General features: G+C 38.3%; 1 protein-coding gene across 2 annotated transcripts in view; it reads left to right on the top strand.

Moving 5' to 3' along the window:
• The window catches only part of LOC121299028 (retinal dehydrogenase 2), a 53,587-nt gene that overhangs the window by 3,961 nt on the left and 22,152 nt on the right, over nucleotides 1-27,474 (top strand). The window contains exons 2-13 of one of the 2 annotated variants that reach the window (XM_041226480.1): nucleotides 8,523-8,627; nucleotides 9,351-9,491; nucleotides 10,388-10,517; nucleotides 11,487-11,548; nucleotides 12,058-12,186; nucleotides 12,333-12,446; nucleotides 15,607-15,709; nucleotides 16,725-16,909; nucleotides 17,193-17,357; nucleotides 17,591-17,748; nucleotides 19,110-19,184; nucleotides 19,630-20,160. In XM_041226480.1, coding sequence (XP_041082414.1) covers nucleotides 8,523-8,627; nucleotides 9,351-9,491; nucleotides 10,388-10,517; nucleotides 11,487-11,548; nucleotides 12,058-12,186; nucleotides 12,333-12,446; nucleotides 15,607-15,709; nucleotides 16,725-16,909; nucleotides 17,193-17,357; nucleotides 17,591-17,748; nucleotides 19,110-19,184; nucleotides 19,630-19,702 — 1,440 coding nt within the window. In that variant the 3' untranslated portion in view covers nucleotides 19,703-20,160. Of the gene's footprint in view, nucleotides 1-8,522; nucleotides 8,628-9,350; nucleotides 9,492-10,387; nucleotides 10,518-11,486; nucleotides 11,549-12,057; nucleotides 12,187-12,332; nucleotides 12,447-15,606; nucleotides 15,710-16,724; nucleotides 16,910-17,192; nucleotides 17,358-17,590; nucleotides 17,749-19,109; nucleotides 19,185-19,629; nucleotides 20,161-27,474 lie in introns of those variants that run through there. The other variant, XM_041226481.1, reaches the window with a different exon arrangement.

Below are 27,474 nucleotides of genomic sequence, written 5' to 3'. Positions count from 1 at the left end.
GAGGGAGAGTAAGTGCTTTGAACCTTAAACAATGCATTAGGCTTCGACTGGTCCACAGAAGAATCCAATCATTGCTTAAGGAATCAGATTGGGGAGCTGTGGTGTTTCACATCACTGCTGAGCTATGCAGTAAATTTAACCTCCACTGAAGGGTATTATTGACATTCTCACTGTTTTAAAAGCAGGCTACATGTGTTTAGTGTAATTAATATTTTGCATGTTTACGTGCTGGTAGGTATTTGTGCCCGCCCGGCCGGGTGAAACACTTCTCAAATTAAAACCTTTCTGGTGGCTGCATCCATTTAGTGACTATGTATCACGGAGTTCAGCACCTTGAGTATAAATGTTGCCTTGTAAACAGCAGGGGGCTAGCAGGTTTCCCCCGCATTCTATTAGCATTACAAGCGCTCCAGCTGAGGTAAGGGGGATGTGCACACCGAGCGTCCACAGAGAAACAAAGGGACCGCTATTCAATGTGGATGCACTGTGGTTTTTTAGATGGTCACTGATTTACATCCACCATCCCAGTCCCAGGTTTTCACCATGTGTAGAAGGCATGAATTTCATACATTTTCAGAAAGTGCTTACCCTGATTAAACTGCAGTTTGCACTGTGTCCAGAGGTAATCTGATATTGAATTGCTGTACTGAAGGGTGTGTGGATCAATGTCACTTAAGATACACCCTGCACAAGACTATATGTCAAGCTGTATCCTTTTTCCACATCTAGAATCATCTAGAGGTACAGTGTTGCCATTCTTGTAGTTTTTAACCAGACCAGTACTTGAAAATTAAATTAGGAGGAGGTTCTGTGGACGATTATCTTTGATTTAATAAATTATTTCAGATACAATCCTATTCACATATTTCTTACAAAACAGGCTCAGCCAAGGCTAATGAGTACCTTAAAGCCAGTTTGATCAGAAAATTACATACTGATTGCAGATTATAGGCCATTCAGAGTTAAGGATAAACTAAATGTAAAGCACATTTGCTTCTTTTCAGTTAAAATGTAACCTCTAGGTTTTTTTTTTTGGTTTATTTTGAGCTGGTGATTTAACTTTTCAGCTGTGAAAAGTCTTTGAAAGCTACCAAAACAATCACTAACTACCCCAACATGATTTAAAAAAACAGACCAGGGTTTTATTAGATTCTTCAATTTACGCTCTTATTTATATCTAATTGGAGTCCTGAAGTCCTCTTTCAATCTACTCAGCTGAGAAGGGCCAGAGATGATGATCACATTGTAGTCCCATGCTTGATGCTTTTTTTTGTGCAAGTATTTAAAGTTATTAAGATTCTACAGGGATGGAGTTTTGCAGAAGCTCATTACCAGCCACTTGGGTCTAATATATGGTCCTCCAGCAACGTGCGGGTCAGTGTCTCTGCTGTTCGTCTTTGACCTGAGAGATCTGGAGTTCTTCACTTCAAAACCCAGTCTTGCTGTGATAAGATCAAGCGTGCGAAGCTAGGGGTACTGCTGGTGATTTATCATGCCATGGAGAGCGATCAGACCGAAAAGGGGCCCGTTGCAAATGAGCTGACATTCCACCAATTTCCAATGTTTGATCATGAGCTTCCTTCTGTAGCCGAATAAGAAAGCCACCCGTGCACTTGAAATATTGAAGACGATTTATGATTGCCTCATAAATTAAAATACTTCAAAAAGTTACTTTGTTCAAAAGATCTGTTTTCAAACAAAAAAAAAAACTAAACTAAAGTTGGTGAGGAGAGTGTAAGTATGTGGTTCTAAATAATTATACAGCGCAATGTATGTTATTCCTGGCCACTTTGTTCATTGCCCTCAATGGTATAGAAACAAACTAATAATGATGAAAACGAAAAGCCTTTGCAGTTTTGCTAAGCAGTTTTCTTTGGAATGTCTGCAAGGGCATCAACATTAATCTCATAAATCTGACACTGGAATTTTTGGATATACACAGGGAGCCACAGCTATGATTTCATCCACAAATATCTCATGAAATGAGGTTATACTTTACAAATGAAGATCACATTCACACAGTCATGTATTTAGTTATGGTGTCTTTGCACACTGGTAATTATAAAACATGAATGGAAATCCACTGCTGTTCTGAGTGGCTGTACGGGTGAGTACTATATTCGGGGGGATGCAGGGATACCCTTGATTACCCAAACTAATTAACCATCTAATCCCAAGTCATATAAACAATGCTTTGTGTTTTCTTCCTCCAGTGCGTCCCCCTACAGTAAGTAAGAAAATAAACAGACACCTCCTTTGATTGCAGGGCTGCCATTTGCAAATGAAAGGCTTAACGCTTTAAAGGCTCTTCCTAATTAAGGGGGTAAGAGAATACACAGTGCAAACATTTGGTGGTGGTGGTGGTGGTGGGATGGGGGGTTGTTCAATGATAACAAATCCAAGGAGAGTCCAGGCCCCTTTCCCCTTTCATTAGATTGATCTGCGATAGGAAAGCCCAAGTGTTGTCTTCTCCTACTCTGTTAAGGCTGGACAGACTACCCACTGAGCTTTCTCCCCCCAGCACAACTGCACTCAGCACTCCCACACTGTCAGTCTGTACTTACCCAGCTAAATGGAAGAGGATCACATTAATGTTTTCAGTTACAGTATGCAGCTTAAATATAAACAAATGTAGTTAAGACAATTTCATGTTAGCTAAACAGTTACAGATGCTTTTTTTAATGCGAAGGGATAGAAAAGGGTTAAAAAAAAACTGTTAATAGTTGCAGAAAGTTTGTAAGGAAGCAAAAAAGCTTAAATTGCATTTAAGCCTGATCTGATGCTGCGCAGAATAATAATTGCTTTGTGACATGGCAGTTACTGGGGGATGATGGTTTATTAATTGGGGTGTGACGTGGCAGTTACTGGGGGATGATGGTTTATTAATTGGGGTGTGACTTGGCAGTTACTGGGGGATGATGGTTTATTAATTGGGGTGTGACGTGGCAGTTACTGGGGGATGATGGTTTATTAACTGGGGTGTGACTTGGCAGTTACTGGGGGATGATGGTTTATTAATTGGGATGTGACGTGGCAGTTACTGGGGGATGATGGTTTATTAATTGGGGTGTGACGTGGCAGTTACTGGGGGATGATGGTTTATTAATTGGGGTGTGACGTGGCAGTTACTGGGGGATGATGGTTTATTAATTGGGGTGTGACGTGGCAGTTACTGGGGGATGATGGTTTATTAATTGGGGTGTGACGTGGCAGTTACTGGGGGATGATGGTTTATTAATTGGGGTGTGACGTGGCAGTTACTGGGGGATGATGGTTTATTAATTGGGGTGTGACGTGGCAGTTACTGGGGGATGATGGTTTATTAATTGGGGTGTGACGTGGCAGTTACTGGGGGATGATGGTTTATTAATTGGGGTGTGACGTGGCAGTTACTGGGGGATGATGGTTTATTAATTGGGGTGTGACGTGGCAGTTACTGGGGGATGATGGTTTATTAATTGGGGTGTGACGTGGCAGTTACTGGGGGATGATGGTTTATTAATTGGGGTGTGACGTGGCAGTTACTGGGGGATGATGGTTTATTAATTGGGGTGTGACGTGGCAGTTACTGGGGGATGATGGTTTATTAATTGGGGTGTGACGTGGCAGTTACTGGGGGATGATGGTTTATTAATTGGGGTGTGACGTGGCAGTTACTGGGGGATGATGGTTTATTAATTGGGGTGTGACGTGGCAGTTACTGGGGGATGATGGTTTATTAATTGGGGTGTGACGTGGCAGTTACTGGGGGATGATGGTTTATTAACTGGGGTGTGACGTGGCAGTTACTGGGGGATGATGGTTTATTAACTGGGGTGTGACGTGGCAGTTACTGGGGGATGATGGTTTATTAATTGGGGTGTGACGTGGCAGTTACTGGGGGATGATGGTTTATTAATTGGGATGTGACGTGGCAGTTTTTGGGGGATGATGGTTTATTTTTTGAGTTGATAACACACCAGCTGGCACCACAACAAAAGACACTAGAAGTAACAGAATAAGTAAAGAAAGTTTAAAGAAACTGAAAGGTTTGTTATATCAGCTTTGTAACAAAGAAGAGAAAAACGGCAGCTGTGTCTGTTTCACGTACCCTCTCCTAGCCTGTTACAATAATAATTATAAATCCTGACATCTTTCCAGAAGGGAGTGGAACTGAACTTCCCGAGATAGGAAAGGATATGGAACTTCCTGAGCAGACTCAGGCACAGGTGCCCAGTTGTATCTCTAATGTTATAGAATATTAGTCTCCGGAATTTTGAGCGCGCCCTTGAAATTATCGAGAAATGAGCCTCATTATAAAATCCACAGTTCTTCCAGCAATGAGAAGATGCTGGGGGCCAAACAGATGTGCTGTTTCTCCAGTAAATATTTTGGCATCTTATGCCCTGGGTCTTGCAGCCCTGTGGGTCTCCAAGGAGAAAGGCACATATGAAAAATGGATCAGCTTTGAGGAATGTTCCTAAATCAATGGAACTAGAAATTCCCATTCATTTCTCAATTCACCCAGAACACTTTCTCCTATGGGATGCTATTATTATTTGGATGTTAAAATCCTCTTCCTGTGCAAACACCCCCACCCAAAAAAAAAAATTTTCAAGACTGTAAAAAACATGTCTGAGTGTGAAAAACCAGATCAGTACTGACCTAGATTTTAATGCTAAACCACTTATTATTGGGGAGAAAAGGATGCCTAATTATCTTATCACTTGTCATCCAGTATACAAGCATACCATAACCACTACTTAACTTAAATGTAAGCTTTGCTAAAACGTGCTCAGCTTGCATGGAGGCTTGCAGCTGTGCTGGGAATAGACATAAACACTTTGCTAAATTATAATTAGAATAACCCGTTTCCAACACTTAGAACAAACAAAAAAAAAAATGCTAAAAGAAGGATTCCAGGACTTGTCCAAAATGTTTAGGGAATCATTTCTTTACAAACATTGAATCCCCACAATGTTTGTGTATGAAAGCCGAGATGCAATGCAGCTGTAAATATTTTATCATAAGCATTCATTTGATTCATTATATTTGAACAGCCAAATGAAAAAGTAAACCATATGAAAGAATACACTTTTTCCACAATCAACAATATTTCCTAACTATATACAGTGTCTGGCTTAATGATGCACAAATACACAGTAGCAAGCACAACAAATATAAAGGCTGTGAGCCCGCCTAAATATTGACTGTGAGATTAATTCACTATTATATACAGTAGTGTGCAAATGTATTAGAACACCTCAAGTTTTGTCATTTATATCCTTTCTATACTTACCTGCATGAAAACCTCTGGGCGTGAGAGTTTCTATTTTTCAGCTACTAATCAGTGATATTGAAACAATAGGCACTGGTTTGTGAAAATGTCAGACCACTTTGTGCTTTAATTAGGCATCTTAAACAACTTGTGCCATGTGTTCCTTTTCTCTTACTGTTTTAAATGAATTGCATGTGTGGCTTTTAAACTCATCAATTAAATTAACTTGCCTATTTTAATAATGTTCCATTTCTTTATTAGAGTACATCATATTAAAGTACATCAGACCATAGATAATAAAGTTTAAAATACATTTCTGAAAAGCCCAACAGTCCCCGCTTTGCAGTAATGTGCACATAGAACGTAGACCCATTTTCTGAAGCATTACAAAGACAACTTCCCAATGTTATTACTTGTCATTTTTAATAACACCACGAACAGCACTACATTATTCAGAGACTTGAATAGCAACAATGTTGGCTGCATTGAAACTATACAAAAAGAAAAAACATAACCCACTTTGTATCTGCATTTTTAACATGTTAGGATCCAATTGCCAAACCAGAATGAGTTTTGTTTTGAAACCTTAAGAGCTGATTTATTGTCCAAGCTCCCTATCTTAATCAGGCCACTCAATGGGGCTAGTAAAGGTGAAAGAGATTCAGTGCAGGGATGGAACAATGAACGTCCCAAGTGCCGTCCATTTCGGAGCGTGATTTAGATGGGAGTCCAGAACTCTTCTTTTCTAAGGTTATTTTCTTCTCCCTTTTTTAGCGTGAGAGGAGTTAGGCAGAGCATAAAGCTCCCTGCGGATTGCATTCTTACTGAGACGTTTGGGCTGTCAAAGGGCTCCTCTGATTTAAAGCGTTCCTCTACAGTGGGTACTATAAATTTAAATCTAATTTAGTGCTCTGTAGGGTTTTCTGTTTTTGCAGTGTGTCATCAGTTGTCTTAGCAGTGACATTTTTATGAAGTGCCTTTAATGAGAGTCAGACAGAATGGGTCCAAATGTATACATCTAGTGAGCAGGTGATATCCCATTGAAAATGCTAAATGGGTTCTGTATCAGAATAATTGGAATGGAATCTGATTGTAGGTAGTGGGAGTGTCTGCCGAATGGTACGAGCTGATACAGAACACCCCATACTCCTCGTAAAAGAACCAGCTGGAGGATTCAGTCTTGAAATGCTTCCAAAAGAACTGGTATTTAATACCTGCACAAAAGTAAACACTCTACGCTTTACTGCCAATTAAAATGTCTTCAAACCTCTAAGATAAACATGCAGAGGAGTTCCTAAGGTTTGGTGAGAATAACACTGTGTGGTTTCCTCCCATGTTACATGAGTTGTTTTCAGTGGTTCTTGTGCTCAAAGTAAAGTGCAGTATTTAAACCAGCAGATGTGCTAAACACAAAGACCCTTAGATACAGAGGTAAATAAAACATCTATAATGAAAACTCCCAGTTAAGGTTGTTAGTTAATCTTGTCAGCCCTTGATTTGTGTTATCCTTTTAATGTTAGCTTGGAAAGTTTTGCGTCCAAACATTTGTGCTTCTTTAGTGGATTAACCTGTCAGTATAAGAATAATGTAAATTTGCAGTTAAAATATTATGGACTGCATTGCCACAAAATCGTGAAAATTGATTTTATACTATTTAAAAGCAGTAGTAGGACAGTGATCTAAGTACAATTCACTAAACAAAAGTTTTTGTTGTACAAGCCTGGTAATTCCGAGCAGCAGGCTGTTAATGCATGCTAGCAGTATTTAATGAACTGCTTCTTTTTACACATGACAAAAGCAAGCATGCCGTGTGTTTTATGATCTAATAAAAGAGCAGTGAGTTGTGAAATGTGTGTGTAAGGTGTCTCATCTTCGATAGGGATATTTCTCACTTTCATTGCTTGTCTGGACTTCCAAGGGCTCCCTAGAGAGGAAAAATGAGTATTCAACACTGAGGGGGCTTCAGTAAGCTGCTTGTTAACTCAGGAGATGGTTGCCTAACACCTGCCTGAATCAACTTTCACACTCAGAAAGCTTCAGCATAAAAGTTGTATTTTCACACTGAAGACTAACTAGGAATTGGTTCTTAGGAGGGAGACTGGTATCTAGCAAAATGAGCAGGTTTCTCCTGTTTACTAAACCCAGATATTCATGTTTGGAGATGTCTCCTTTCCAGTTCTAACACGAGACCTTGGAAATGATGCAAAGTCTATTTAACAAAGACTTTTAGGCCTCGTACAGATGCAGCCTAAATGCTGTTGCAGGTTCACCTTTCACTCTTAATACACATACAGTTTGGTTGCAAAAGGCAGTGACAACCGCCTTGTAATATTGATGAATAGTAAATTCATAATAATAATAAATCATGCATACATATAATATACTTTTTTTTTTTTTTATTTAATCCAAGTACAGTTGTATAATATTCTGTTGTAAGAAAATAAAAGAAAAATTGTATTTTTAAATTAAAACAATATGGGACAATTCATGTCCCCAAACACCATGGTGTGACCAAACGTCTCATCTGTGTGTTTTGGCACTCCAGGAAAGGTCTCAGTAATGCGTACATTTTTAATCCAGTCATTTGGAAACCACTCAAGTCGTTCCCACCAGCCTTCTGGATGGAAGATCGGCCAAATGTTTCATTCTACCGTCATGGTACTGCAGATCGTCGCCACTGTGTTTAGCCGCCACACAAACCCAACGAATGTTGTGTAATGAGGGTCCCAGTTCAATTGTTAGTTTAAACAGGGAGTCACTCACTGCAATAATAAAAGGTGTGTGTGTGTACAACACACAACCGCAGCAAGTGCTGTTTGTTAATACGGTTGTCGCGGTAACAAAAATGTGTGTGCATGAGGCCTTGGGCTCCAGAGCACATGTTCTTTTGGGAGCTCCTTGCATTTCCACGATGAAGGGTGCTGAAATAAATAAACGCAGCCCATTAGGTGTGTGGGACCGCAGATGAGAATGCCTTGTTGAAGTGTCAGAACACCTTTGTGTTATTATGATTAATTTGTAAGGCTTTAATACAAGAAGACACCTGCCATACTGTTAAATGCCTCATATAATTCTAATAAATTCAATATTATTCAGCTATTTATTTATTTTTTACTTAGAAGGCAATGTCATTTTAGGTAACAGTGTTGTAGTAACAGTTTGCAGACTCTTGCAACCAATGTGAAATGATCTGAATACATTGCCATGCCCTGCTAAACTGATTTTAAAAATCTTACAACTTGTATGTTTGTGCTTTGTGTTTCAGATTTTCATAAACAATGAGTGGCAAACGTCAGTAAGTGGTAAAACATTCCCCGTGTATAACCCATCAAATGGAGAGAAAATATGTCATGTTCAAGAAGCGGAAAAAGTAAGTTTAAAATGCTTATAGAGTTACAGTTTGCTCTTATATTCTTCTGCAGAAATTCTCAGTGGAATTGAAACCTCTGTTAATTAAAGTTTAAACAAACGATGTTGCTCGTTGGCTGCAGTGCTGGGCTGAAGTGCAGAAGGCTGCGATATTCAGGGCCTGGCACCGCATCGTTAACACCGCTCCAACAGCGAATGCCTGGAGAGTAAAAAAACAAAAGGTTTAGACTAATGTGGTTGGGCATGCAGTTATCGTGAGAAAGCACATGGCTACTCCACCCCACTCTAGATTTAAGGATCAACAGGGGGAAAAACTACAAAAAAAAAGCTTAAAACCTGCTTGATTTAGTGTGCGACCTAGATGTTTTTATTCAGTTAAATAACACAATTATTTACATGTAATGAGAGACATTGGATGGTATTGCTTAATTATATTTCAAAATGTATTTTGTTTTTTGTACCGGTTCATATTAGGGTGCTTGCAGGGGTTGTAAATAGCAGATCTTGCCATTAAGGTAGAGGGATAGCATTTTTGTTTATGCAATTCATATGTATATAGAATTTTTTTTTTTTACACGGTTCATCATTTTCAAAGTGTTCAATCTGGTGCGATCTGGCACAAATGAACCCGTTGGTACTTAAAATTTGGCTGTTGCTAAAGTGCTCAGCTGTTGTGACTTGTGAGGTCTGTAATATCTTCTGCGCTCTCTGTCTCTCCTCACAGGCGGACACTGACAAGGCTGTACAAGCAGCTCGGCTGGCCTTTACTCTGGGCTCAGTATGGAGGAGAATGGACGCCTCCGAGAGAGGGAGACTGCTGGACAAGCTAGCAGACCTGGTGGAGAGGGACAGGACGATCCTCGCTGTAAGCCTGTGCACATTTCATTGATCACCTGCTACCCGAACCAAAGCGGTAGACAATTCAAATAAAATAATAAAAATGGAAAAAAACCCAGCAAGAAACAGTCTAACTATCCTTAAAGTAGCTTTACAAAAATTCCATGTAACAAGAACGATGGTTAACTGTGTGCAATTATTTATTGCTAACAGTGCAAAAAATGCCAAAAACTTCAGTTATCTTCTTTTTTTTGGCTCAGACAAAGCTGCGCGAGGAATGAAGCTAGGAGGTCATTAAGTCAGGATTCAGATTTCTTCTGTTGCTTTAATAATAAATCTACCCTTGATTTTTTTTAAAAGTGCCCACAACAGTGATGGAAACTAGGAGTTTAACACATGGTTGTTTCCGTGATAAGAATTGTGCCATGGTTGACTTTGCATGAAGCACTTTCATGTTTAGCCTTTTATGAAGGTTCCATACATATGCTTTTAATAAATCGAAACATTAAACAAACAAAAAAAAAAACATTATATCAGGGCAGGATGATTTAAAAGTTTCACAGCCAGTAATAATCTCTTGGAACTTTTTTTTCTTTCTGTATGTGTCCAGTATGAGACCTAGACACTGTGGAATTCCATTCTGTTTGTTTGCCATCCCGTGTGATAAGCCTTAACCTCTTTCTTGCTGATTCTAAATAATGATCCAGTTATTTGGCTCCACGTCTCGCTGTCATAATATCAGATTTTTTAATTGACAGCGCATAAAACCAATGTTGCGTCACCGGCATGAAACGAGATATGTCAAAGTGTCCTGGGGGCCAGATGTTTCTCTTTTATGTAGGATATCAATCATCCTTTCCTTAATATACAACCTGCAAGTCTTCATATTTTCTCTTGTCTCACCCTCTCCACCTTCCCTTTCAGACTTTGGAATCAATGAATTGTGGGAAACCTTTTCTCCAGGCTTTCTATGTGGACCTTCAGGGAGTCATAAAAACACTAAGATATTTTGCAGGCTGGGCTGACAAGATCCACGGGATGACCATTCCAGTAGGTATGTTTACAAAGCAAAGGATCCTCGATGTGACAGCTGGAGGATTCAGACGTTGATAAAACAAAGGCTAAAGGTTATTTGAAGGGTTGTTTGGTAAACGATACCAATATATAATAATAACCCCAACCTGATGAAAACTCCATTAGCTGAACCCATTTGTGATAATGGAGTGTTCTATAACTTAACTTTGCCTGTACACCAAAAATCCAAATTCTTGAGGTTCTCAAGAGTGGCATTTGAGAAAAATGATGTTTTTTTTTTAGAAAAACAGATTAGCAACATTTCTTGCATTTCTTTGCTAAAAGTTTAAAGAAAACAAAGTTTTTTTTAAAAGAAAAAATAATAATAATCTAAACAGTAAACACGTGCAGTCCCTATGGTGTTATAAATCTGAGTGCTAATGGTCAGTGCCCCGCTGGCAATGCCCCCTTGTGAGCGCTGGAGCTCAGAGGATTGGGGTCCTGTATTTGTTGTTCTGGCTGATGTAGCTGTTTGAAACAGCCCTGGTAGGATGTATGCTTGGCAGCAGGGTGCACCCAGCTAGTGGACAGCAAGATCATCTCTCACTTAACACAGACAGCTTTACTAACAGTGGCTCATACATAGGAACAGAGAGTTGACTTTCTCGATTACTTGGATTACTACATTCCTGTAAACCTACTTCAAGCCTATCTAGCTTTCTGCAAAGTTTCAACTGCAAATAACCAGTGCATTCCTATGAAATGTATTTTTTATTAAATACATTTAAATTCATTATTAATATTTTTTTTCTTCTTCAAAGCCCTTTTCAAAGAATTTTTAATTTTTATAGGCAAACATAGTTGTGAAGAAACCATTAAAAGATTGCTTTTTGATGTTTTGTGCTCCAGTGCCATATATAACAAGTTGGTACTAAAATGCACCCAAAACACCTTTCATGTGTTGCCAAGCTGAACTGGACCTCTGAATAATAATGTTCTTCTCTTACAGATGGAGATTATTTTACCTTCACAAAACATGAACCCATCGGAGTCTGTGGACAGATCATCCCTGTGAGTATCTCATAGCGCTTGCTGTTTATTTTTATTCAAATCGGCTCCTCTTTTGAAGATACATTCAACCCTCACAGCTGCAATTTTTTTTAAGAAGAAAGAAAACCAGCTCCCTTTGTTGTACGGAGCAAGTTCGCTGGAGATTTGGGCATATTTCCGTGTGGTTAGAGCTTTGTTTTGGAAGGAATCTGCTGATATTTCTGAAGTCCGTGTATTAGCGAAGCGCGATAGTCGCGGTGTTCATTTTGACAAAGGAATTATCACTCTTGTTACCCTGCTTAAAGATTTTAAAGATTCGCCTTACTCTCAGTGTAACTTTCTGTTATTTTAAACCAATAGTGCAGTAAGAATATGCTTAGGAAGTATTACCAGGGGGCGTTCCTGCAATTTAAATAGCTTATTGTTAATTGCATTAGTATTGAAAGAATGTAGTTCAGCTCATGGAGTGAACGCTGCGCAAGTGAAAAGTCAGTGTACCATCACCAACCCTTTTCCTTTCCTTTCCACAGTGGAACTTCCCATTGTTGATGATGGCCTGGAAGTTCGCCCCGGCGCTGTGCTGTGGAAACACGGTGGTCATCAAACCCGCTGAACAAACACCACTCAGCAGCCTCTACATGGGGGCCCTCATCAAAGAGGTAACCCCATTTTGTGTTTTTTAAATTGCTATTCATTTCAGTGCATCTCCGTTGCGGATGGAATCTGACCAAGTCGTATTCATTTCTCCTTGGTTTAGTTTGGCACTTTTCTCTAAACCTTGTTTCCTCTGATATTGTTTTGACAGGCTGGGTTTCCACCAGGAGTTGTCAACATTTTGCCAGGATATGGGCCAACTGCAGGGGCTGCTATAGCCTTTCACATGGGCATAGACAAGGTTGCTTTCACAGGATCAACTGAGGTAATTAAAAAAAAAAAAAACCTGCAAGAAATATCTCTTTACTGTATGGTGTTCTTTTCATCTGACAGTAACAGAAGGAACAAAGAGATCCCAGGTGTACTGATATCATACATCCATCATGTGCAATGAAAAGCTAAGAGAGGCATCTCTCATTTGTCATCGCAGCAGAACCAAAGTTAAAACTACATAACAGAAGCATTACTATTTGGCACAGAGTGGGTCAATACTGATACCACAAATAAACCATTATACGTAAATGGCAAATAATGATTCCTGACCTGTGTTGGAATGAAATACACAGAAACGAAAGGTAGATTGAGATGTTCAGCTATACTGTAGCTTCTCTGACAGTCTGCTTGTGTGCTCGGCATTAAAGCATTGTGTCTGGTATTAGTTCCAACTATGTAGGAACAAATGCACAACTGCAGTGCAATACTGCCTCTTTCCAGCTCTTGTTATTTTGAGAATCTTGCGCTGCCTTGCAAAAGAAAATTAAGAGTTTCCAATCCACCTTAAAATAGCAATGTTTATCTCTGAGTCTGTCGTAAACTGTACTGCAGTTAATAAGCCTTTCTTAAACAATGAAAGTAAAAGCAAACCTTTTATTGCAAGGGCAGTATTTGCATATTGCTTACTTACAAGAAAAAGAAAAAACAAAGCAAACAAAGTGATTGTAAACTGCTTCCTGGTGCTTTTGGATTTCCTGCAACAAAATAGCAGTGATCCAAGCACAAGCAGCAAATCCAAATTATAACCCATCTGCCCCAGGATGATAACACCCCTTGACGTGTCTGTTTCCGAATGGTTGTTAGTATCAAAATCTGTTTACTGTCTCCTATGCTTGTATCAAAGCTGAGCTTATCTCACTACCAGGGCAGTGCTTGTCAGCCCCCAGTCATAATTAAAAAGATTAATTTTTACATTGAAAAAGTTAATGAAAAACCTGAACAGCCAAACACCAAGGTCAAGCAGCACAAAGTGCCTGAAGCACTCACAGAAACTCATGTTGCTATGTCTCGTGAGCGGCCATTATAGGAAACACATTCAAGTGAATTTATATTACATTTTTTTTGTAAATCAGTTTGTCCTGGTGAAACGAGCATGACTGGCGCAATATAATTATTAAAGACCATAAATCTTATAATTGTCTGGCCAAAAGCAATGACTCTATTCAGTCGTCTTTTACCCATTGTTAGCTATGGGCAACAACGTCTTAAAGACAGCTCTTCAGAAGTTTTAATTTAGAAGTTATAATTCATAGATACCTGTATATACAAAAAGAACAGCTTGCTTATTCAGCTTACACATTATGGCTTAAGTGGCGTTCAAAAGCACACCAGGGTCCAGTTTGTTAATTTAAAAGTTGTGTGGAGTTGCAGAATAAACTGACCTTTTTTGAGTTTATTAACATGTTTACATATGTTGTTCATTTCATAGTTAGTTAATATTTAGGAACCTGTTTTTAAACTGATAAACATATATAATATATATATATATATATATATATATATATATATATATATATATATATATATATATATATATATATATATTTTTTAAAAGTAATACTAATCTATTTTGCTAAACATTCAAAAATTGGTTTTATGCAAAAAGTGGCAGTATTTGATTATCAAAATGAAACCTCTAAAACACTCCTAGCATTTAACACAGGCATTGCATGTTAGGACAGACTAGGTCCTCTCTGGATTAGCTTGTATTTTTATTCAGTTTAGAAGTGATTGAGATTTATATTTAGAGTTAAGGGTAAAAAATCCTAACACTGAAACAATGCAAAGACAAAATTCAATGAAAACCAGATCTGATCAGATGCCAAGGAAGGCAGTTCCTGTTGATTCTTTTATGGCTGCTTCTCATGCCACTTGCAAATATAAGACTTTTGTTTTATCATAAGTGGTTAGAAAACTTTTCCCTAAAAAATACCTTTTTTTTTTTTTTTGTTCCTCTCTGTTCTTAATCTGGAGTCAATTAAGGAATAAAGTAACTAGCACCGGAGCTTTTAAATATACAGACAGTGAGTCACAAAGCTTTTGTTTATGGAAAAAAGGACTGTCCTTTTTGTTGTAAGAGCCACGGCACTAGCTGCATATTGGTAGATGGCACACTATATTGCTTCGAAACACCCTCCAGAAAAGCCCAGCATGCCAGACCATAGATCAGGTGGCAAATTGTTTTCTTTATTTTTGTTAAATTAACATACCATGAACTAATCATTACTCAACTAGATACAAGAAAGACCATCAAAGCAAACTACAGGAGAGCTGGGAATGATTCATGCCAAACAAATGTTTTCTGCCTAACAGCTGTAGTACCACTCATCCTAATTTACTCAGCAGGCTTCTCTTTTCATTTCTGAAGTGAGATTAATGCAGACTTGCGACTTATTTAGGAAGATAGTTGTCCAGTCCTTACTACAGGGCTAGTCGCATAAGTAATGAGCGTTTGTAGCTGTCTTTCTGTCAGTGTTAATAAGTCGTTAAGCTTTTGTCCTGTGCTCTGGAAGCAACTGTGAACAATTGTGTGTCTTCAATTCAGCAAAGAAACTCAACATGCATGTGTTTTCGGGTCAGATTTCAGGTAGCGTAAGATATAAACCAAGTAAAATAAAAAACAGCACACTTGTTAAAGAGAATGGAGTAAAGTCTTGAGTTTTAGTCATTATAAATCCTGTACTCCTACAAATAGTACGTGTGCTGTAGTTGGCTACCCATGTGACAGAAACACTTGGCAGAAATCCTTTGAAACAAAATAAAAGACACCTAAGAAGATAAGCCAGGATGGGAGTCTTGCAATGCCTTGCCCGCATTCCTACTAGTTATTCAGCCAAACCGTAGTACTGAAATTGGGAAGGACTCCAATAACACACAGGCCCTGTTCCAGCTCTGTCCTAGAGTTTAAGAGTCAATACCTTGATTTCATGTTCCTCCGATAGCATCTTCATCAGCATCTCCTTTTTTGTGTTTAATTGATATTGCGGATGTTGGGTCTCCCATTTCGGTGAGCCTCCTTAAGTTACCCTTGTCTCAAGCTGCACAACCTGCTAAGCTATTTAATGGGAATATCCCACTGATTTACAGAGCTGCCCGTTGGAGTTAACTGCATGACTGCGTTGTGTGTAAAATGTTTCTCCATTTCCTCCAAGATTGGAAAGCTGATCCAAGAAGCAGCTGGAAGGAGTAATTTGAAGAGAGTAACGCTGGAGCTGGGAGGGAAGAGCCCCAACATTATTTTTGCAGATGCAGATTGTAAGTTTCAGAGCCTTTTTCTTAAACAATGTGTAAAAAGAAAACAAATAATATTAGTGTTTAACTGAGCCTGTTTGTTCACACTGTGGATTCGTTACAGTTTTTGCAAGCAATTTTTTTCTGGTGACCTCATGCCCAGAGAAGGTGAAATTAAACTGTATGCTCTGTCTAGCTTACAGTTTATAGAAAATCTGACATTGTATTGGCAAATAACATAAATATTTATTTAACAAATCATTTAGCAACGTGTGAAGCTAAATGGCTGTCTTTTTATTTGAAATAATAAAAGTTGCCACATATGCCCTGAACAATATAAAAAAAGACCCACATCTTATAGTTGCTGCTTGCAATTGCACGTCAATATACACATTTAAACACCATCAGTCATCAAAAGTCATCAAATTCATTCAGGTCTAGTACTTTCTAAACTGAATGACAGTGCACTCAGCCAGGGTTCACTGTCTTTAGTCGTTACTGATAATCTTTCTTCGGTCACACTGTGGACACGTTCTAGATAGTACTCAGCAGGTGTTAAAAACAACACTGAGTAGTCAACACTTTATCGGGAGAATCGCAAGAACCTGTTAAGTCAGTAGGACAGCAGTGCCCGGTTTAATTAACCATGCAAAACTGTAAGATGTTATGCTTGCTGCTCACTGCCATATTAGAATCCAATAATATACTAGTTAGGTTTGGTAGCTACATAAATATATAAATATAGATATATATATATATAAATATAATAAATATTTGGTCATGATGTGAAACTAGTGTATTATTCAATGATTATTAACTACTGACATTATATAATAGTCAAAACCTATTCTAGTAATCTCTAACAAGTTTGGATTCGCTCTAGAACGGGTCAGATAGTATGTCCTGTACAGCATGTGCTTCATTCATCAAATTCAGTCTTCTTTAACTCCATGGTGTTGCATGGTGCCCAATTGGTTTTCAACTGCAGTAAACACTGGCCCTTCTAACAATGCACTTCCCTGCGATACCCTCTTTGCAGTGGATTATGCGGTTGAGCAAGCCCACCAAGGAGTGTTTTTCAACCAAGGACAGTGCTGCACTGCTGGATCCCGGATTTTTGTGGAGGAATCCATTTATGATGAGTTTGTCCGGAAGAGTGTGGAGCGAGCAAGGAGGAGAATAGTAGGGAACCCCTTTGATCCCACCACTGAGCAAGGACCACAGGTAAAACAATGAGTATACAGTTAATAAGTACAGTAAGATACTGCCTTTTGCTTATTACACATATAATACTCTTTCTGGCTCTTACACAAGAGCTGTTCTATAACAGCCATCAAGAATGATGACAGAACAGCAAGAGCCAACATTGTGTGCGTGCAGTTTCATAGCATTCTCGACTGTAGCCTTGGCAGGATTTCAGTGTTATTCTCAATTTCTGTTGCTTGAAGAACTTGTACTTTTAGGCTGACTGACTAAATCTTTTTTTGCATGTATTATTTTCGTTTAGATCGATAAAAAGCAGTACAGTAAGATCCTGGCACTCATACAAAGTGGGATCAGTGAAGGAGCCAAGCTTGAGTGTGGCGGCAAAGCCTTGGGCAGAAAAGGATTCTACATTGAACCTACAGTGTTCTCCAATGTCAAAGACGAGATGCGAATAGCTAAGGAAGAGGTATGATGCGTTACACCTCAAAACAGCTGGCCTTGACATGCCTGTTTTAATTATATTTTACGATCCTTTCCTATGATCTTAGCATGGTATAGCACAGTAATCTTGTGATAGGTTCCATTTGATTAAGGGCATGTTCATTTCTTGGTATGGGTCTTTGCTGTTTCCTTGGTTTGTACATTATTTTTACCAGTAGATTTGTTTAACTCTGTAGTAATCGACCATTACCCTTGCAGATTTTTGGACCTGTTCAGCAAATATTGAAGTTCAAGACCATGGATGAAGCCATTGAGAGGGCTAATAACACTGAGTATGGCCTTGTAGCGGCTGTCTTCACCAAGGATATAAACAAGGCCATGACGGTCTCTGCAGCGATGCAGGCTGGGACAGTATGGTAAGATAACTCAGGCCTTCTACTTCAATATACATTAGAAAATGATTCAGTAGTATCAGCCAATCAGCTTCTACCTAGGAGGCTTCTATCAGACAATAGATACCCATTGGAACATCACATCAAACTCAAAATCAATGCGCACAACTGCCAGCTTTTTCATTTTGACTTGCCTTAATGAAAACTCAGTTCTATTGGACAGCAAACTGGTCCAAATTGATTTTATTAACCACCAAAAGCAGCCAATCAATACTTTGCACTGATGGAAGCAACCAGCCCTGTACCCGCAACTGCAAATCAGCCAATAACAGCCTTGATCGGAGCTTAGCATCTTTCAACAACAACAAACCCAGACACAGGACACATAACTCCAGTCATGGTCAACTACCACACAGTTGAACCTTCATCGACGGGCACTATCGCTTAATTAGAAACTGTCATGTCCCATCCTGTAAGTTACGATCCCCTCTATTAACTGATGGACCTTATGCATGTGTAATTTACACATGCTGCTACCAGTTGAACGGTACTGATGGAAACTGATCAATACACTTTTTATATTGGGTCTAAAACAGTAAATTCAGCTCAGCATGACAGAATAAATTCAGTTGCATATAAAAACGAAGCACTAGAAAAGAAGAGAGGGGCATTGCTGCAGGCAGTTGAAACGATGATGTGTCTGGGAATGCAGTTTCGTCTTTTACATGCCAGCTGTCATTAGGTTCACATAAAACAGAGCAAGAAAGCAAGACATTAATATAATTCTAATATTTTTTCACAACGTCGCTGACATTTCTGTCTCAGGTTAACACACTTTCATTGCAAACTGAAAAACTAACCCTAAACTGTCAGGTTACTTTGGCATGTATGGTAAGAGCTGTTTTGGAATGCTGTTTTGTAAATTGCCAAATAGTGTATTAATGTGCTTTGTTTTTAATGCTGCACTTTTCTGGAGTCATTTTTACTTAGCTTCTTTGTATATAGTATAGTACTGTACATTGGTGTTTTAGACACACTACTTTAATTAATGTTAATTTGTAATGTCCCAATGTTAATAAAGCAGCTAGAATGAAGTACAGCAACTCACTCTGAGATATGATATTTTCGCATATTCAATGGACCCCTGGAATCACTTAATGCAGCAGGTTCTATTGTATTGTAGAAAGCAGATGTTACCTAAAACATAAGAACATTTGATTTAAATTTTTTTTTTTTTTTTTTTTTTTTTACTGCTAAACTATGTTTATTTTTTTGATCAATTTTAAACTGTTCTTCCTCTTTTTATGTTATGTTATCATATTCTGAGTGAGTGTAAAAAGTCTATCAACACGGAACAATAACACGTGTCGTTGCGTGTTCTGTAGGATAAACTGTTACAACGCACTGAATGTCCAGAGCCCGTTTGGAGGATTCAAAATGTCTGGAAATGGAAGAGAAATGTAAGTATCATCATCACAAGCTTTTGGCTTATTCAACTATTTAGAAAATGTTACTAAATTAAAAAGGAAACTTGTCCTGCCCCACATTATTCAAGCTGTACATATTGTACATTGATCTCTGCAGTCAGCACTCTACTGCTTGAAGAACGTGTTCAGAATTCAGCAGACTATTAGAATGTTTCCTCAGTTTATGTACCGCAATGCTCACTGGTAGAGTCAGTGTTGAATGGCAGAGCTATTAGACAGCTCCTACACTTGGATTGCTTGTGTTCTCTAGTGTATGTCTACAAGGGTTCGCTGGCTACCTCTAATCAAGTTCACAATGTGTTTTTCATGCACTCTTTGCTATGTCAGGTCTATCATTAAAAGAGTGCAAGAGGAAGTACTGTTGAACGTTTCTATCACCAAGAAATATAAAGCTAAACATGTCCTTCTTTGTTTACAGGGGTGAGTACGGATTGAGGGAGTACTCTGAAGTCAAAACTATTACAATGAAGATTCACCAGAAGAACTCCTAGAAGCTTGGTTAGCCTCCAGTGTAACACTGAGTGCATTCCTAGCCTCTAGTAGATAAAGCACTCATCACTGGGGAGTATAGATCCCAGCAGTGATGCACCACACTACTAGTAAATAAGACATAAAAGCAGAGCGGATTGACACTACTGCAAACTGTTACGCTTTTCATAAGCATCTCCTTAATCCCCTGCAATTAAGTTATTTTTAATGTGTGGGTTGGGGATTAGGAAATGGGAAGGCGTATTTAAAACTGTAAATACAATACTGCCATTTTATATGTAATATGTATCTGTAATACCTTGTAATATTCATGAAGACTTTTTGATTTTGTGGAGTAAAATCAATAACATTGGTGCTCCCATTAAATCAGATCATACCATGAAAATGTTACCACTATTTTTTTGATATGACCACTTACACTGTATATTATCTTTCATTAATATTGTTTAATTTTATTGTAGTAGTTAATGTATCCATTTTTTAAATAAAAATGTAAAAAAATAGTCAATGCATTGTTATACAATATGTATATTGTTTTATGATTTTACATGTTCAGTTTAAATCATGTATATACAATTATGTACTATGAAAGTATGAAGATATAAAAAAGTATTTTCTATAGAATTTTTTCATTAAAAATGTTAAAAAAAAGGAGTTTGAAGTTTGAAGTTTGTTTTGTTTTTTATTTAATTTTTTTTATGAACACTGTAAAAAGACATACAGTATGTGCAATTCAAATCTCTAAATGAAGAAAAAACAGCTTGAAACAGGAAAGTCAAACAGCAACACTGGCAATCTTTATATACACTGCATAGCAGTTGTTTTTTTGAGGTCTGTAATAAAATCTTCATAGAGAGAAGAAAAAAACAATGGGAGCTGCATTCGTGCTGTGTGCAATTAGCCACCACATGTTCTGAATAACCGTGTAGGGAGATATGAGCATGAACTGTCCAGTTGCCTTTTCCTCACACACTTGGCTTTTTACCACAACATTCTGTGACTATCCTACAGGGCAATGATGAATGGAAATTAACAAACACAATCTCCAAAGCTCCCCCATGTTCTCATGAATAAAAAGCATTTCTACCTACATTATTTCACACTGTTAGCATTCCCCAGGAGAAAGAACACCTTGTTTTAGACTCAAGCCTAAGTTGTTGATTTAAAGTCTAACGCTTCTTGAAAACAGATTATGATGTACTTTTCTTCTCCACTAGACTTTCGATAGAAGTGTATGTGGTAAATATAAACAGGTTCATAAACACTGTTGAGGTGGCCGATAATGCAGCTAAGCGACTGTGAACATTGGATCATGAAAACCTTATACCACACAGCAAGAAGGAAGCCTCTGTGGGGTAATAGAGTTATTGAGTCTGGCAATGCAATAACTGTAGTGTTTGTGCACTAACGGCTATGGGTTATTCATCCAGTGGAGGTTCCCTTACTTCCATAATCGCTTATTCAGTTGTGATGAAACACTCGTTAGCACAAATTACGGAGATCATCAGAATCTGTGGGTAGAAGGATATTCATATGAGTATGTCACACTTACATTTTCACTTGTATCTAGAGAACCGCTTATCTAAGTCTGATAAAAACATGGATGCAACATTCTTTAGAACAAGTTATTGAGAGGTAAGACTCTGGAGATGTATTACAGAGGTACCTGTCTTTCTGTCCAAATGTCTGTACTCTGACATTCCTACATGCGATGGATGTAGGTCTTGTAGAATTTTTCCTTGTACTGAAATCTCAAATTTAGCGTTTACTGCCGAGGCAGAAGATATATATTTGCTGGATTATTCTGTGGTGACCTTATGACAACTATAAATCTCCGTGCCCTGCAGGTACTTTGCACTTTGTTCTCAATGTAATGTCAGCAGAGTTGTAAACTGTTTTATTGTATCACACTGGAGGATCTCGAGAAGCAGTAATTGATAAATTGGTTGAAGTTAGGACAGTGGCTGGCTAGCTTCCTTTGTGATTTTTACTGATCAGCTATTACACAGTACAATGTAGGAGTTACGACTGTGGTATAACCATGTGTATAAGCATGGCTGGAAACAATCTCATCATTATAGAGAACCTGATCCACAATCAGACACCAGAGCTGCACCAGACTCTTGCATGCAGCTCAGACCAAGCATGAAATAGTGGGCACTGGGTGTTTTCTTTGCGTTTGACTCCTTTTATCTTGAAAATAGTATCATAGTATAATAGTTATCATTGTCTCTGCTCATAACTTGTGCCTCCACCATGACACCAGTTTCACACAGATGAATCGCCAGCAAGTTTCCTGGCTGCTCAATACACTTGGTGTAAGATGAATAAACTGATAGCCGGGACTGGGCAGCAGGTCTGGCCAAACATTCATTCCAGCTGGCTTTCAACACTGGTCTGATTCTGCAGATCAGAGATTGTGCAAGGCTTTCCTGAAGCAGCACATTCCTGCAGCTAGTCAAGGAAACTTCACGGAATAATTTGAAGATCTTGCAGAGTTTCTTTGAAATAGCCAGGCATGTGTATAAGTAAGGGAAGTGATAGTATGAATAATGCAGAATATCAATTAAATAAATAAATGAAGATTGGATCAGATTCTGGTAAAAAATCCCCCAGCTAGCTCATCTTTTGTTGGTAATTGTACATTAGTAAGAGTGAAGTCATCTGTTTGATGAAACATTCAAGTCCAATGAGTTTGACAAGGCAGAGCCACTGGGGGAGAGGACTGGGGAGGAGGGAACTAGATATTTAACAAGGTTTGTTTTAAAATGTAACCACCTTGCCTTAATAATGAATTGGCATAAATTCTTGTTTAAATACTGTTGTGTGACATAAATACGGTGCATTAATAATACAAATAATAAAACTGGCTGCATTTATTAGGGTGGAGCCACAGAGATGCAAAGCCTAAATTTGTATTGACTTATTCATACAGAATATCTGAATGGAATATGGGCAGAGCTCCAGAGCAGATAGTCCACTAGAACACGGACATCTTTAATGTTCTACAAGTTCGTCCAGACAACACCTCTGTTTAATGACCCAGCCAAAGGACCACAGCTCCAATCTTGAGATAGTGCCCCCTATTCTTACTTTGAGGGTCCCCTCTTTTCCTCTGTACATATCATCTGAGATCTGGCAGGATCATAATCCAAGTGGTTATGGCTGTATGCCACAACTATACAGAAATCACATCAACATGTGGGTGATAACATTTGAGACTATTACAAAATACATTCTTTGGTGCTGAAGATTTTTGTAATACACTTAAGCAATTCCAATAGGGGTTGAAGCGATGAATCAATCATCACATATGAACTACATCTGAAAGACTATACCAACTGGCTATGATTTACCGCTGTTAACTTTTTTATAGGAGGCCTATGCCATTCCTATGAATCCGAGGTTTAATACAAAGCTCTACTGACACCCTGTGAAAACAGCCCTCAACCAAATACTAAGAGCTTCCAGGTGCATAGAATTAAATTAGATGCCATTTTTATTGGCTGACACAGCCAGAATAGACTTGAATTGGTACAGCCTTTATAAAAGATTACACCGTGTAACAATCATTATTATTTTTTTGTTCCTGGGTAGAAAGTGTTATTTCCTAATTGCTTATGCCTCAAAAGTATAGAAAATGGCTATTATTCCCCACAAACTTTGCTTTTGTGACCAGGGCAGTGATATTTCAAAATATCACTATTTCCAATGGGAAAACGGGCAAATGTGTGTCTTTTCGTTCACATAAAGTCAGAAAAAAACAACATATGAATCCAAATTAACATTTATTTATACTAAAGTAATACAAAAATGACTACAAAAGATTTAGAAGTGAGTAGTTTTTCGAGATTTACGATTATACTTTATGTGAACGAAAAGACACACATTTGCCCATTTTCCCATTGGAAATAGCGATATTTTTAAATATCACTGTCCTGGTCACAAAAGCAAAGTCTGTGGGGAATAATAGCCATTTTCTATACTTTTGAGGCATAAGCAATTAGGAAATAACACTTACTACCCAGGAACAAAAATTGTGTTACATAGTGTTACCATAGTAAAAGCATTGCGTTGTAATAAAGCATGGCGAAAGCATTGTAAAGACCAGATAGGTATAATAAAGCACATTGAAAAAACATAGAAAACTATGGTGAATGCCAAAGGAAACATAGGAAAACTGTAAAATTGGTGTGGCAAACTTTTTTTTAGGATCTGTTACCTGCGACTCCAGTAACAACACAAACAGACAGGATACAAAGATACCACACTCATGAACATTAACAGTCAACAAACACACTTGTATATGTTTGGATTGTCCTTGTATTGCACCTATTGCCAAAATGAAATGTGTGTGACGGAGCGGTCCCAGGCACGCAGTTGGTGCGTGGGATTTACTGCATCGTTACAAGCTCCTGGGCATCTGGGTGACGTTTAACGGTCAGATCTGCCGAGAATTGCAGGGTTTGCTTTCTGATCTCTCAGGAATGCTAGTCCTTAGTCTTCTTCCTCACTTTTTTCCAACACAAGACATTGAGAAAGACTCTTAATCACAATGTTTGTGATCGAATTTCAACTTTCCTGTCCTAGAAGTCCCCTATCTTGTCTCTATAGAGCGTTCAGTTTCAGCCTTTATTTTATTTGACACTGTTAGTATTTTAGAAACCCATCTGACCCATTCTAAATGTCATGCTTTATTAATACCATTCTGGAAATAACACAAGCAGTCAAATACTATTCAATAACATGTTCATTAAGCATGCACTTTTAAGCAGAAAACTAACTGTAATAATTAATTAACAAAATAGTAAGGTGTCTCAAAAAAGGAAAAATATCCCCATCCGAAGATGCAACCCTTTAATTTTAGTTTTGGACCTAAATGCCAAGAGAATTCCTAGGAGAGTTCCAATGAGGACAGCACCCTCTTGTGGCTCCACTATAGACCTATACATTCATGGATTCAGTGGTGCAACTAGACCTTGAAGAAACGAGACACTTGTGCAAGGCTTGGGTAGATTCAGTTTCTGATGCACCCCGAGGGCTTCATAACTTTTCTTTTAAGACACGAAAGAAAATAAATTAGTATAGAGCAGCTAGCTCCACACATGGTGGTCATGTCATGCCAGCTTATCATTAACTCTGGTAGCCTACCTAATATCATACTAATATGATCTTTCAACTGGTAGCCTGCGCTGTATAGTGGGGCATATAGCAGCTAGAACTGTCATTGGTCCTATTAAATAACAGCCTGTCAGAAAAGTCAAACACATTTTTTCTTATTTCATCATCTGTGAAGCAGGACTTATCAAGCACTTTTGGGCTTCAATTATTAGTGTTTCAATTGGTTTTGGAATCGCTGAGTAAAAATATGTTCTGAATCTTAGACACGCAGACTGTGTTTGTGTAATTTCTATTTGTTTTATGCCCGATAGTCCATCTCCGGTTAAGATGAATCACAGATCTCTCTTTGCACATCAAATGAAACAAATTGGTATGGGAGCATGGGAAAGGCCTGTTTTTAATGGCATGTGTCCTGCTTCCTTCACATGTATTTTTTTTACACATTAATTGGTTATCAGCCAGACTTGAGGCACTGAATGTTCCTCTCCGTCTTGTCTTTTGCATTTGAAGTGATTGCTGTTTGGATAACATTCCCAAGTTCAATTTATCTACAACAAGGAGGCTGTTGAGCACTTGTAATGTAAAGTACTTGAAAAGTAAACCTTTGTACAGTAAGCCACCTGGCCTCCTTGGAAAAAATCCTTTGGTGAGGGCTGGCAAAATAAATGATTCATATCTTTAATAACAACCATTGTGTAAAATGAGCCACTGTTGCCATCAGTAGAATTAAACAGAGCTGTTATTATTGTGACTATTTCCCTTTTATTTTTTAATGCTTTAAATCACATTTTTTTCCATGAGTGTTTGCCTGAAAATGTAAGAATTGACTCCACATTCCTGTCATCCCTCCTTTACATCAAGCATTAGTTTTTATCAGGCTAGTTGTGGGAAAGTGAGGTGGGGAAGCATATCAGTGTTGCACAGGCTTCAGTGCACATGCTTCACCTACAGGCTAGTGCGCAGCTAATATTCTTTCCAACCTAACATCTTCAGGGGTGTTGACAAGCGAGAGAAAAAAAGTTCTTGTTTTTCTTCCCCTACTTTCTGGTAGGGTAGTGTGTTGTTTCACTTTCCAGGTCATTTAACCTCAGCAGTGACTTTGTGTTAAAGCATGAAGTGCTAAACTGGCTTCATTCGAGACCTTCCTTCAGCTGGGATTTATGAAATGATTTTGTTAGCCACAACCATTGTATTTAAAGCGGAATAGGCATGTATCAGTGACACTTTTTAAGTGTCTATATATGTTTTACTCCTATCGGGGCTTATCCCATCAAAATTAGTTTTATAAAAACAAACCTGAGGTCTCAAGAGCCCTTTTTAAGCTGGAGGGAACTATTATGGGAAATTTTAAAAACATTTTCCGAATGAATGAGTCACTGTTTTTGGACATCGATGTTGTGACTGCTGAGTTTGCATATTCCAGCACGTTCCTGGCTAATGAGTTAATTGAATTTACCAGCTTACTATTTTTACTTCATTTTTTAAATCAGCAAGAACAGATTGTCATTATCAGGCTTTATGGACAGCAACTTATTAAGCCTAATATTATAAAAGGTACAATTTTGTAGCAATTTAGTAGCTGCTTTTGTAATTGGGTTCCCAAGACAGGTAGCAAAGCTATAAAGAGATTATGAGAACATTAAAAATCTCTCTGTACTGTTGTAAAGATATATGTTATTTATGGTTGCCATTGCCAAGTAAAAAGGAGGACTGTGTAGTAGAGTGAAAAATGAAATGTAAGTCTCCAGCTGTATTAGTACAAGTAATTTAACATTGCATAAGAATCCAAACAAAGTGCAGTGGTTTGTTTGGTGTAAGAAAAAGTAAATTCCTATCTGTTATGGAACTCCTCAGTGCTTTTGTGTCAGTTTGACAAGTGGGCAACAAAACAATAATGTGGATAAATGTCGGTTTTGTGGAATTAAAAACGCTAGGGACTGAAGCCAAGTTTCTATCCATCGGCACACTGTACGTGCAAAATAATTCAGAACAGTGCCAGGACTCTCCACTCAGCTCCTTGACATTGATATGGAGGGTCCAGAGACTTCTTAGGTGGGAGGGGAGCTCTCTCTACACTTATTCCCTATGATTCATTTCTCATGATAATGTATGTGCGTGTGCTGTGGATGGATACACACTAAAGACCAGGTCACCAAAAATAATGAAGTAATCTAGTTCTTGGATATTTTCTTTCTTGTTTTCTGTTCGTTATAAACCCAATGGAAGAATGCATGATTAGCTAAGAAGTGGTCACAGCTGGGAATGTACCAGTGTACAGTTTACAACTTTCAAACGAAACACGATGGATAAAATACACAGTTATGCTTTCCGTTACTGCAAAACCTTCAAGTTTATTAACATGCTCCACAAATAAAACATACATCTAGCCCCTAGTGCGCAAACACCAGGACAGGGCTGACTTCCAAGTCAAGCCAGACATACAGGACAATCAGAAAAATCAACAAGAAAGAAAGAAAAGAAAGGAATTCAAGACAGGTCCACTGGGATTTAATTATAGATGAAAAGTCTATCAGGCTGAGCCATATTTACCCATATTTACAAAGTCCTACAGCTAAAAGACACATTGATGTACACAGGGTAGTAGTTTATGGCTAACTGTCTACTGGTGTCAAAAGTCACTGGTAAGGCCCAT

This window comes from Polyodon spathula, chromosome 24 (assembly GCF_017654505.1).
Source record: "Polyodon spathula isolate WHYD16114869_AA chromosome 24, ASM1765450v1, whole genome shotgun sequence".
NCBI classification, from domain to species: Eukaryota; Metazoa; Chordata; class Actinopteri; order Acipenseriformes; family Polyodontidae; genus Polyodon; species Polyodon spathula.
Note: the sequence above shows the minus strand (reverse complement) of the source record. Positions and strands in the feature narration are given on the sequence as shown.